Here is a 12810-nt window from a genome sequence, read left to right as displayed (position 1 = left end):
GGGACTTACAAGTAAATTAAATCTGCTAATTGGATATGAGCCAATGTTACCATGTTTCAAGGGAGAGAGCATAGGCACTTTAGCACTGGTTAGCAGTGGTAAAGTGTGCAGAGTCCTAAAACCAGCAAAAACAGTGTCAAAGAGTGGAGGGAGGCAGGCAGAAAAGTTGGGGATGACCACCCTAAGGATGCCAGATCTAACATCCACATAATAGGTTCTTGGACTCAGATGAGAAAGGAGGCAGTCCACTCTTTAGGTTCTTCTTGTGTGAAAGGAGCAGATCCAGTTGAGAACTGGTCCTTAGATGCCAATCGCATGGAGTCTTCTGATGAGTGTTTTGGGGGAGAATGTGTTAAATGCCGCAGGTAAGTCAAGCAGGATGAGGGCGACTTTTTCGCCTTGGACTTCATTGGCTGTGATGGGTACAGTTTCTGTTCTGTGGCTCTTTCTGAAGCATGATTGTGTATTGTGCAGTAGATGGTGGAGCTTAATGTGGCTTATGAATTGTTTGCTGATAGTCTTGTTGGCCTTTTTTGCTGGGTGGGGAAGCATGAAGCTGAGAAGGAATTGACAAGTTGGCTTGGGTCAGCTGATAGTTTCATGAGCAGGGTGTTGACAGCTGCATGCTTACAAGCTTCCAGGGAAGGTGGTGGAGATATTCAAGATGTGGGTGAGTGCTGTACTCATTGGTGACGCACCGATTTATATGTGTTGGGGGCATGGGTTCGTTAGGGCCTCAGAGTGGACTGTCCACATGAATGTGACTGTTTCTTCACTGGTGAGGGTCTTCCTTGCTATCAGGTAGTTGTCTTGATTGGTGAAAGGCATGGTGTCAATGAGTTTGATGGGATCTGGTCGGTGTGCGAAGTTGCTGTAGATGTTCGTGATTTTGCTGTTGAAAAAGTTGGATAGGTTGTTGCACAGTTCTTGAAAGGGGGTGATGCTGTTGATAGAGTCTGTTGGTGCGGTGAAACCTTTGATGTACAAGAGGATTTGTTTGCTGCTGTTGGAATTCCATTTGATGCATTCAGCTAACGTTCTTTTCTTGGTGTCCTTAGTTGTTTGTGGTATTGTCTAAGTGCAGCTTTAATGGTGGTTATTTCAGAGGCTTTGTGACTGCCTTTCATCTTTCTCTCTAGCTGTTTTCAGGCTCTCTTGGTGTCAGGACGGCCCTCTGTGTACTAGCTTGCTTGCTTGTTGGATTGGTGTATTGGAGTCTGTGCAGTTTTTGATCCAGTTGTTGACTTTCTCCATATCCTCGTTGATGCTGTCTGTAGGGTTGGGTTGGTCCATGCAGAATGCATTGAGCCTTTCCGATTATGAGATTTTCCTCCAACTGCCGCTGGGTAGGCTGATGTTGGTAGGTGCCTTGGCATGTTGAGTGTTGATTTGAAAATGGATTATGGAGTGGGCAGTCCATGTGAGGGGTGAGGATGAGTTAAACTTGATACTGTCAGAGGTGTTAAAGATGGGGTCCAGCATGTCTCTGGCAATGTGTGTAGGTTCTGTGACAAGCTGGGTTAGTCCAAAATTATTTAGAACTTTCAGATGTGCTTTTGAGCAGGGGTCAGTTCTATCTTCTAGGTGTAAGAGGAACACCCCGAGGAGTACAAAGGATTGACGGTCAATGTTGAGAGGAGTGATGAAGTCTGTGATGAGGTTGATGAAGTTAGCTTGTAGACCCGGTGGTTGGTAGACAAGGGTTCCGCTTAGGATAAGGTTTTTACAGATTTGCAGCATGAAGTGCAGATGTTCCATGAACAAAGTTGTGATCCTTTTGGTCGCTGGAACTCAAAAAATATTATTGCAACCATGACCTATTACAACATTGCCTGATGAGTTCAAGGGATTTAAGTAATTATAAAGCTATTTTTCTGCATTTCACATTGTTTCATGAAGAAGTGTTCTTGATAAAGACAATGCTTGATTTATCTAAAAAATAATTACAATATGTGATTATGGGACTGGAGGCATAATCTAAACATTCAAAGCATGTTTAACCTTTCCCAAACAGTGCCTTCAAATTTCTCCATTGAGCTTGAACGTTACACTTTGCAAGGGTTCCGGGTCATTGGACTGGCGTACAAACCCCTGCCTACAAAGTCAGACTTTGGAATGGACACTTTTACAAGGTAAGGTACAGGGCTGCAACTCCTATCTATGCTTAAAATTGTCTATCATATGTGACTATGTTTAATTATTGATCCTAAAGCTGCCTTCTTCAGGGGATCACAGAGAGGGCAAAAGTTTTTATTTTATTTTATTTTTATTTATTTTTAGTGTTGAAATTCTTTATTAACGTTGCAAGGTGATACAAAACAGAAGGGGGGCAGGGTCCCTGTACTTTCAAGAGATGACATAAAATGTATCACATAGAAAGCGAATCAGGCGAGGGACAGTCAACAACACTCTTACGCATTGGAAAAGGACACTAGTTGTAAAGGGTAACGAGATAGAGATGAGGGAGGAAGAAGGGACCTGTGGTGGAAAAAAGGGGGGGAGAGGGAAGGGAAAGAGAAGGGCGAGATGAAAACGTAGGCGGCCTGGTGGCATTGTGTCCGTAAGGATACACCTCACTACGATGAGGCGCTGTTCAAAGGGGGTTCGTACCACCCATCCATTCCTGAACGCCTTTATGGGTCGCCCTCCCTCGCATGAAAGATCAGGATATCTGGGGCTGTATACCCAATGAAGTGTTCTATTCACTGGCAAAGATTAGTGCCCTGTGCGACATCTGTGGCTCATTAAAATATAGTAATGAGGAGGCCCGTTAGGAGAGGGAGTACAGGACCAGGGCCAAATTTCCGAAACAAAGGATGTGTGCAAGGTCCACTAAGGCCTGAATCGGGCATAGTACAGAGCAGCCCAACATACGGAGAGAAAGATGATATAAAAGAAGGGAGAGAGAAAAGAAGGGGTAGAAGAGAAAGGAGAGTGAGAGGAAGAGAAGGGGCTGATATCAGAAGGAAAGTTGGGGGCGCTTATACAAAGAAAGAGGAGGAAGGAAAAAAGGGGGGAGGAAGGGAAAGGATAGGAGGGTGTAAAGGGGAAGGGAGGAAAGGTAAAGACAGAGTGAGAGTGTATGGTGAATATTATCAAGCACCCTATGATGAGATCCAGGTTCAGTTCCGCCATAATAGGGAGGGGAGGAGGGGGAAGACTGATATACTGGGTGGGGAGCGTGTGCAATACAATACAATGAGGGGCTTGTATGCAAAAGTGAGAGGTAGGGGAAGGGAAGGGGGATAACAGCTAGGACTTTGATTTTGATTGGGGGCTGATGATATCAGAAGTGGGGGGGTGACACAGAGCAGGCACAGGGGGTGGCGGATCACAACGGTCTTACTGCAAGGAAGGGGGTCCACACCTGATTGCATACAGCAGTCTGATCCTGCAGGTTATAGATGACTCTTTCATGTGTGGCTATGCTAGTCATTGCCACAATCCATTCCTCCGGTGTTGGGGAGGTTGCAGATCACCAGTGGCGGAGGATACAGATTTTTGCAGTTGCAAGTGCCGTATGCAATGGACGTCTATGCGGCCTGGGCAGGGCCGGGAAGGAGGCCATGTCATGCAATATGATAAGAGAGGGGGAGAGCGGTACCTGAAGCGGTATGGACTCAGCCAGAGTGAGGCCCACAGCTGTCCATAAAGGCTGAACCGTCGGACAGGCAACAAGGATATGCAGCAGATCTCAGTGTTACTCTGTGCAGCGCCAACACTTTGCAAGTGGGAGGAGGCCCGAACTATGTAATTTAGCTGGGGTCCAATACCAGTCATGGATTACCTTAAAGAGACAGAATTTTAACTGAGCTTCTCGAGTACCCTTGTCCAGGGCCTCCAGAATGTCCACCCAATCTTCCGTGTCAAATGTCCACTGCAGGCTGTCTTACCATTGTAGGCATAACTTGTCCAGGAGAGGTTGTGAGTATAGGTGTTGTGTAATGACCTCGTAGAGGCCTACCATAACCCCTTTGTGCCTTCCCCAAGTTGTTAAATAAGTTATCTAGGGCGAGGTCTGGAGTCCCCAGCGAATCGTATTGGCGCGCTGTTGTAAACAGTGCTTGAGTAGCAAATATCGCCACTCCTGCCACGGGTGAGGATTAAATTCCTCCTGCAGCTTAGCAAAGGATTTGGGCGCTCCGTCCTCCAATATCTGAGCAACGTCGAGAATGCCAGCTCTGCTTCATTGTGGCCAGTTAAGCACCTCCCTGCCTATCCGTAAACCAGTGTTATTCCATAAGGGGGCCTGGGTGTGCAGGAGAGGTTTCACCCCAAACAGGCGGTGAGCCCTACACCAGGCCGCTCGTGTCGCCTTTAGGATCAGGTTTGCTATACTGGAGGATGAAAGATCGTCACAGTAAAGTCCACCAAGACCCCCAGCATGGGAGAGCAGCGTCTTCTCTACAGCTACCCACTGCGGTGGCTCCGGCGATCCAGGCAGTGTATGAACCAGTTGTGACAGATGTAGCGCTAGTGCGTAGTGTTCCACTGAAGGAAGACCCATACCCCCATAGGAGCGGCGTGACATTAGCTTCGCTGAAGCCAGGCGTGGTCGCGCAGAACCCCACACAAAGGCTCTAATACGTGCATCAATTGACTGCAGAGTGGATAAAGGCACTTGCAAGGGTAGGAGTCCCCCTGAAGAGATATCACCATTCTGGGTCAATCCATGATTTAATGACAGTGAAGGGGATGGTTTACCGCAACAACAGTGCAACACCGCATTTCCGGGGGCGCTACCTCCTGATTCTTGCGGGGTAGGACTGCAGCTAAATAACGGAGGGTGACGCACAAGCATGCAGCAGGAGCCGGTACGACACCGCGTCATGTGGGAAGGGAACAAGGAGAAGGGGGGGAGAGGGATCATCACAGAGTGCACCAAGGATGGTACCAGGGAGGGGATTATCTATCAACACGTCCGGTGAGTACCCCGAGTCTCCCAATGAAGTGACCCCCAGAGGTGAAACGCAAGCCACAGTGTCCGTTACCAATCACTAACAATGGGTGCAAGGAAGTGTATACATGTGGGAGCAAATCTGACAGCGCAGTGTGGCACTCTAGCTTGGGGAGAGGAGGAACACATTTCAAACATATGAAATCTGAAGTTTGGTAGGCATATTATACAATACACTAGACTCAAGCAGACCAAATGAGAGCTGGGCAACAGACTCAGTTTGTCGAAGGACCTGAAAGAATATAGTTTGGCTGTAAAACAAAACAACAGCAACATTATAGAGGCAGGTACTCATAATTCCGTCCTCTCAACTGAAGAACCTCTGCAGTTCTCACACGGCACCGCATTCTCCACCGTCACCGCTCCTGTGAGATGCCTTGTATCTGTATCATCAGGTGGGGGTCGGGTGGGCTTCAAGGGGGAACTGGACTTTAGGCAAGGGTCGCTCCCCTTGGGGGGAAAATTTATATTAGTTCATTTCTGCTCCCCTTGGGGGCAGATCGGCCTATTTCTATTAGGCTGATCTGCCCCCGGGGGACAGAAACCACTTAGGCACCAGGGATTGGTGTGTGTGTTTTGTTTGGGGGGGGCAGCCCTTGGGCAAGGGTCACTCCCCATGGGGGCACATTACTGTTGGCCATATCTACCCCCTTGGGGGCAGATCAGCTTATTTTTGGAAGGCCCATCTGCCCCCAAAGGGGGCAGAAAGCCCACCAAAGACCAGGGAAGATTTTTTTTCAAAATAAGAGGGTGGGGGTATGGGGCCAAAGTTGTTCTGCCCACCAGTGGACAGGTGGGGTAATTACCCCCGATCCACACCCCAGGGGGCAGGAAGTCTACTAAATGCCAGGGAACTAAAAAAAAAAAAAATAGTTGGGTGGTGGCTACCAAGCAGTATGGGCATGGTTATGCCCCCACTTCAACTGAAGGGGGTAACAGTCTTTCAGCTCTCCCCCTAACACTAAAATATCTTATCCCACGGCAAGCAAGTGGACATTTGATTATTTGGGGTTTTGGTTGTACATTTGGGCCATGAGAGCTTGGCTAACTCTCAAAATTGTCCCACTTGGAATGGTGAGGGCTGCACTTTTTGCACTCTGGGACGCTGCCATGTAGAAAAATCCACAAGACCTAGACACACCTGAAAACTACACATCTGGGTGAGTCCATGGTGGTGCGCTTCACATGCACCCGCACCATTTTCTTACCCACAATGGCCTGAAAACCTCCAACTTTGCTGGAAATCACACATTGTTCCCGCATTTTTGTAATGGAACCTACCAGAATCTGTAGGAATCCACAAAGTTCCTACCACCCAGCATTTTCTCATCTATACCGATAGAAATTCTGCCCCACTTGTCAGTCTAAAAAATCTTTTTTCCAAACTGCCCTTTTGGACCCTCTTTGGTTCCCCCTCAATTTTGACATGTATTTGGCTCTTCCCTGTCACAGGCACTTGGCCCACCTACACAAGTGAGGTATAATTTTTACCGGGAGACTGAGGGGAACGTTGGGTGGTAGGAAATTAAATTTGTCCCGGTGCGGTGATCCCACACAGAAATGTGGGAAAAATTAGATTTTTTAGCTAAATTTGAGTTTAGCTGAGGATTATGGTAAGAAAACACTGGTGTATCCATGCAAGTCACACCTCCCTGGACTCACTCGGGTGTCTAGTTTTCAGAAATGTCTGGGTTTGGTAGGTTTCCTGTATGACTGCTGAGCCCAGGACCAAAAGTGCAGGTGCCCCCGCAAAAACAGGTAGTTTTGTATTTGATATTTTTGATGAGTCAAGATAGTGATTTGGGGCATTTACTTTCACGGGCACTGGGCCTACCCACACAAGTGAGGAACCATTCTTATTGGAAGACTTGAGTGAACGCTGGGTGGAAGGAAATTTGTGGCTCCTCTCAGATTCCAGAACTCTCTGTCACCGAAAGGTGAGGAAAAAGTGTTTTTTTAGCCAAATTTTGAGGTCTGCAAAGGATTCCGGGTAACAGAACATGGTGAGATCCCCACAAGTCACCCAGTCTTGGATTCCCCTAGGTCTCTAGTTCTCAAAAATGCACAGGTTTGGTAGGTTTCCCTAAGTTCTGGTTGAGCTAGAGGCCAAAATCCACAGGTAGGCACTTTGCAAAAAACACCTCTGTTTTCTGTGGAAAAATGTGATGTGTCCACGTTGTGTTTTGGAGCATTTTCTGATGCGGGCACTAGGCCTACCCACACAAGTGAGGTACCATTTTTATCAGGAGACTTGGGGGAACATAGAATAGCAAAACAAGTGTTATTGCCCCTTGCCTTTCTCTAAAAAATTTCCTTCCAAATATAAGACAGTGTGTAAAAAAGACGTCTACTTGAGAAATGCGCTGTGATTCACATGCTAGTATGGGCACCCCAGAATTCAGAGATGTGAAAATAACCACTGCTGCTCAACACCTTATCTTGTGCCCATTTTGGAAATGCAAAGAATTTCTTGATACCTATTTTTGACTCTTTATATTTCAGCAAATGAATTGCTGTGTACCTGGTATAGAATGAAAACCCACTGTAGGGTGCAGCTCATTTATTGGCTCTGGGTACCTAGGGTTCTTGATGAACCTATATATCCCCGCAACCAGAAGAGTCCAGCGGACGTAACAGTATATTGCTTTCAAAAATCTGACATTGCAGGAAACAGTTACAGAGTAAAACGTGGAGGAAAAATGGCTGTTTTTTTCACCTCAATGTCAATATTTTTTTATTTCAGTTGTTATTTTCTGCAGGAAACCCTTGTAGGATCTACACAACTTACCCATTGCTGAATTCAGAATTTTGTCTACTTTTCAGAAATGTTTAGGTTTCTGGGATTCAGCATTGGTTTCACACCCATTTCTGTCACTGACTGGAAGGAGGCTGAAAGCACAAAAAATCGTAAAAATAGGATATGTCCCAGTAAAATGCCAAAATTGTGTTGAAAAATTGGGTTTTCTGATTCACGTCTGCCTGTTCCTGAAAGCTGGGAAGCTGGTGATTTTAGCACCACAAACCCTTTGTTGATGCCATTTCAGGGAAAAAACCACAACCCTTCTTCTGCAGCCCTTTTTCCCATTTAAAAAAAGAAATCACTGTATTTTGGCTAATTTCTTGGCCTCCTTCAGGGGACCCCACAAAGTCTGGGTACCTCTAGAATCCCTAGGATGTTGGAGAAAAAGGACGCAAATTTGGCGTGGGTAGCTTATGTGGACAAAAAGTTATGAGGGCCTAAGAGAGAACTATTCCAAAGAGGCAAAACAAAAGGGCCTGGCACAGGAGGGGGAAAAAGCCTGGCAGCGAAGGGGTTAAGTGACCCAGTAGGAATTGCTTCAAAGAAAAGAAGATGTATTTTAACAAAAGTGGATACTAACTTAAAATCCTGTATCAATGAGATCTTTATAGAATGAAAATAATTCAAACAATATAATATTAGATGCATAGAAGTAAGGTTTAAAGATGTCACCACAATTTTTTAGGTATTATATAGGAATTACACAAGGTATTTGTCCTTTGTTTATGTTATTTAAATGTGTAATGGAATTCCAAATCCATAGGTGAGCAAGGCTACAGCTGAAACGCGTTGGAGGGGAAACTGTTTCATGTGAATAAGGCTCGTTAAAAATACAGCAGCACAATGGTGTCCCGGCTTTTCCTTTAACAAAAGGATTTAGTATAATATAGTAGGAGTTTCTGGAACCTGGCAGGGACCACTGCATCAAAGGTTTCTTAATCCGGATTATGAATGCCATATATATATATATAGAGAGAGAGAGAGAGAGAGAGAGATAGATATATATATCTAAATATATCTATATATATATATATATATATATATATATATATATATATATATATATATATATAAATATATATATATAAATTCTTGAATAATATATTGTACTGTATGAAAGGTTTTTGAATAATCTGATGTTGAGAATATTGCTTCAATGAGACTTAACATTCAGAAATAAGAGTTAAGTTCTTATTTTTCTATAATCTAGAGGTGTTTTTATGGCTTCCTCTTTGCTGCATCTGTGGTCTGCTGTCTCCAAATAATTGTGTTTCAGGGGCCCTCTTTTGTATAGGAGTGCAGCCCACTTGCGCCCCTGCTGGTGCCAACTCTTCCAGTAAGCATGGCCTTCAGCTGTGAAGGGTGTGGGCTTGGGGGCAGTGTGCCATATCCCCTGAGGGCACCCACCAATGACTATGTGATGTTGCAATATAAAGGATGACTTTATCGAATGTTCAAAACACCAAACTTTAAACCATGGGTGTAGTGGCTTTATGAAGGGGCCTGCATATTCCTATATATATATATATATATATATATATATATATATATATATAAGATCTACTTTTCTTTGTCAAGAAACCTTAAAACTGTAATGCACAAGGGTGTTCAATCTGTATACAACTATTCAGGGAAAAGCAAGTTCTACAGCTGCTCAAGCTCTGTTACATAACTAATACTCTACTATGGATAATCATTACCTGTTTCAAACCCCTGCCCGTTAGGCATTGCAACACCGGCCTAACGAGGAGCGTTCCCAATGATGAAACCAGACATCCAATGTGATGCTTGAGGGTTCTGGCTCCTGTTAAAAATAGGTTTCTTTCCCTACGTTAGTTTGGAACAGTGTACTCTTTTATTTTTATTACTGCATTAGGGAGACTGTACACTGGACCACAAAATCTCCTGGTCCCTCTTTCTATGATTGTCAAACCCCTGACAGACACTGAACCTACATTGAGAAATGAAGTGGATATGTTTAAAAAAGTGACTACTGTTAATACTGTTAACTCTATGGAGAGAGTTTACTCTGTATCACACTATTTGTAGATAGAGAAACTTCCATGGGAAGCACACCATAGAGTATTAACAAGTACCTACTAAGAAGAATGTACTGTCTACGCAAGACCTGTTCAAAGAGTGATTATTCACTTAAAATAACCAAGGTCTGAAGGTGGTAAAGATCATACTACCTGCAGCCTTCATACTGTGGTGTAAACTTTACAGATAACCTGTCTTCTGAAGCAACCAATCACATGTACATAGGTTAGTACCTATTGTGCACAGTATTTTATGGTATGTAGAAATTGTCATGCTTATATGATTCGGTCTAATAACTCAAGGCTGCTTACAATACTGTGAGGCATATATATACAAGGGAAGTTGTGTCATGCAACATAGTCCAAGTGCAACACAAGCCCAAAATGAGATTTATGAAGCCACGCAAGACACTTTGGCTTCATAAATCTAGAGTAAAGCAATGCAGTGCAAATTGCTACGTTGCGTCAGTCTGCCCTAAAGAGGTGTCCCATGGGTGTTGTGTGGGTGTTCCCATACAACACCCATGGATTATGGGAATGTACCTGGCTATGCCTTCCCAGGTGAGATGTACTGAGGAGAAGTATCTTTATTTTTCCTTGTTATTTCCTCTTCCTATGTGTGTTGCATTGTGAAGCCCACATAGAAAGAGGAAGTTTCCTCCTTAAAGAGGAATATCCTCTCTACAATTCAGGCACCCTATCACCATGGAGCAAGGGTTCCTGCATTCGCACTAGGCAGCCAAAATGCCACCAATGCAGGGACAAAGACAGAACTGCATCATATTCTTTTAAATATGGTGCTTCCCTGCCCTTTTCCTGTCACAAATTGCCTCCAAAGCCTGGGATTTCTGCCTGCCTTCAATAAAGACCCAGGAGCTTCCATGGAGCTGCTTCCCTGCATCGTGCAGGCACCCGCTGACAAACTGCGAGGACTCTGTACCACCAAAAATCTGACACCTGAAAGCACCCATGCTGCAGAGCCCAAGAAGAAGTGGACCAAAGGTGCCAATGTGGTTCCCCAGCCCTACAGAGATAAAGCCCACCTTGGACTTGCCCACTGTGGACCCTCCAACATCGCAAGTGCTCCAGTGGAGGTAGCCCAATGCCTCAAGACACCTTTGCACCCATTGCCTGCAGCCCGTGCAGAAGAGGAGCTGAGGTTTCGAAAACGTCCCTGAGCACCTCAAGACTGGAAACCACTCATTCCTTCCTCCTGACTGGATCCAGTCTTCATCCGCAACATCTTTTTGACCGACCGATCTCCTTTGAGTAACATTGGGCACCCAACACCATACTGCACTTCTGCACCTGTGCGCCAGTGCAACACCGGTATGACCCGTTGGTGTGATCCTGACCCAGGTCCATTACTTACTTTAAGTCCAGGAGATTGGTCTCGTAAGTCGCTGTACTATGCCTGAATCCAGTACTTGTTCTTCTCTCCATAAGACAACATTGCCGCTTCTGAAAAATGCACTGTCGACTTATGAAATCTACAAATATTTTTCTTGCAAAACATACTAACCTTTTCTTATTGATTCTGGTGCCTAAACATATATAAATATACCTGTTAGTTTTGTCAATTGGTGTGGATCTCCTTCTTGAATCGTTTATTGCCTGTGTATTTGAAGATGTGTCATTCTCCTCTCATAAGTCTAAGGCTGCTTAACCACACTACCCACTAAAAGAACACGTTGGGATTGCTACAGCAAGCCCCTGTCCACTAGTAAGGGAACCCCTGGACTCTTTGCACAACATATCTCATTTTGCTATATTGTAAAGAGCCAGCTTCCTGCACCCCTTAGTATCTACTATGTAGAATCGTTGTCCTGTTGGTAGCATTTTCTGCAGAGCAGAAAAACCTTGGGTGGAACATACTAAACAGAACTCATCAACTCTTACCTGCGCACAGTTTCTCTTTAATGCAAAGATTTATGAAGTGTATCTCTACACATCTATGATGCATTTGAAGTATACCCCTTGTGTGCGCTTCTACACTGAGTACCTGGACACAGACTGTACAAATTTAGGTAGAAAAGTAATATGCTAATTACCAGTCACTATGTAAGCTATTAAAAAAACTAGCACAATGGTTGGATGTTATCACCAGTGACATCATCAATGATGTCATTTGAGATGTCATCAATGATGTCAAAAATTATATTATAACATGTATTGAGTGATGTAATATGCAAGGTCGTAAGCAGTGCATGGTGTGGGTGCAAGCTGTAGCTAGCTCTGCTCATTATAAATGGTGAATTTCATTGGGGATTTTAGTTCAAAATGTGAATATTGTTACTGACATATTCACCTAACTATAATGTTAATTTAATCTCTGTTTCAGTGAATTTCTAATTTTTTTCAAAACAAAAACAGATGTTCTTATCACTCCTCATTATACCATTACTTTAACCTTTGTTTTTTCAGTAAAGTTCTAGGGCTTGTTTTAACGTAAAATAATATTTTGTTACTATGGGCCTGATTTTAACCTTGGCGGACGGCGGAGGCCGTCTGCCAAGGTTCCGCCGCCAAATGACCGCACCGCGGTCACAAGACCGCGGCGGCCATTCTAACATTTCCTCTGGGCCGGCGGGCGCTCTCCAAAAGAGCGCCCGCCGGCCCAGAGGAAATGCCCCTGCAACGAGGACGCCGGCTCAGAATTGAGCCGGCGTAGTTGCAGGGGTGCGACGGGTGCAGTTTGCACCCGTCGCGTATTTCAGTGTCTGCATGGCAGACACTGAAATACTTTGCGGGGCCCTCTTACGGGGGCCCCTGCAGTGCCCATGCCATGGGCATGGGCACTGCAGGGGCCCCCAGGGGCCCCGCGGCACCCCCTACCGCCATCCTGTTCCTGGCGGGTCTCAGGATGGCAGTAGGGGGTGTCAGAATCCCCATGGCTGCGGAGCACGCTCCGCAGCCATGGAGGATTCCCCAGAGCAGCGGAAAGTCGGCGGGAGACCGCCGACTTTCCGCTTCTGACCGCGGCTGAACCGCCGCGGTCAGAATGCTCGTGGGAG

At 45.2% G+C, this 12810-nt stretch overlaps 1 protein-coding gene across 2 annotated transcripts in view; it reads left to right on the top strand.

The window, feature by feature from the left end:
• Window positions 1–12810, top strand: part of LOC138265206 (probable cation-transporting ATPase 13A4) — a 329838-nt gene that overhangs the window by 181676 nt on the left and 135352 nt on the right. For both annotated transcript variants that reach the window (XM_069212758.1, XM_069212759.1), the window contains one exon: window positions 2015–2132. In XM_069212758.1, coding sequence (XP_069068859.1) covers window positions 2015–2132 — 118 coding nt within the window. The remainder of the gene's footprint in view (window positions 1–2014; window positions 2133–12810) is intronic.

The sequence above is a fragment of the Pleurodeles waltl genome, chromosome 11 (assembly GCF_031143425.1).
Source record: "Pleurodeles waltl isolate 20211129_DDA chromosome 11, aPleWal1.hap1.20221129, whole genome shotgun sequence".
NCBI lineage: Eukaryota > Metazoa > Chordata > Amphibia > Caudata > Salamandridae > Pleurodeles > Pleurodeles waltl.
This window is presented reverse-complemented; position numbering and strand designations above follow the sequence as displayed.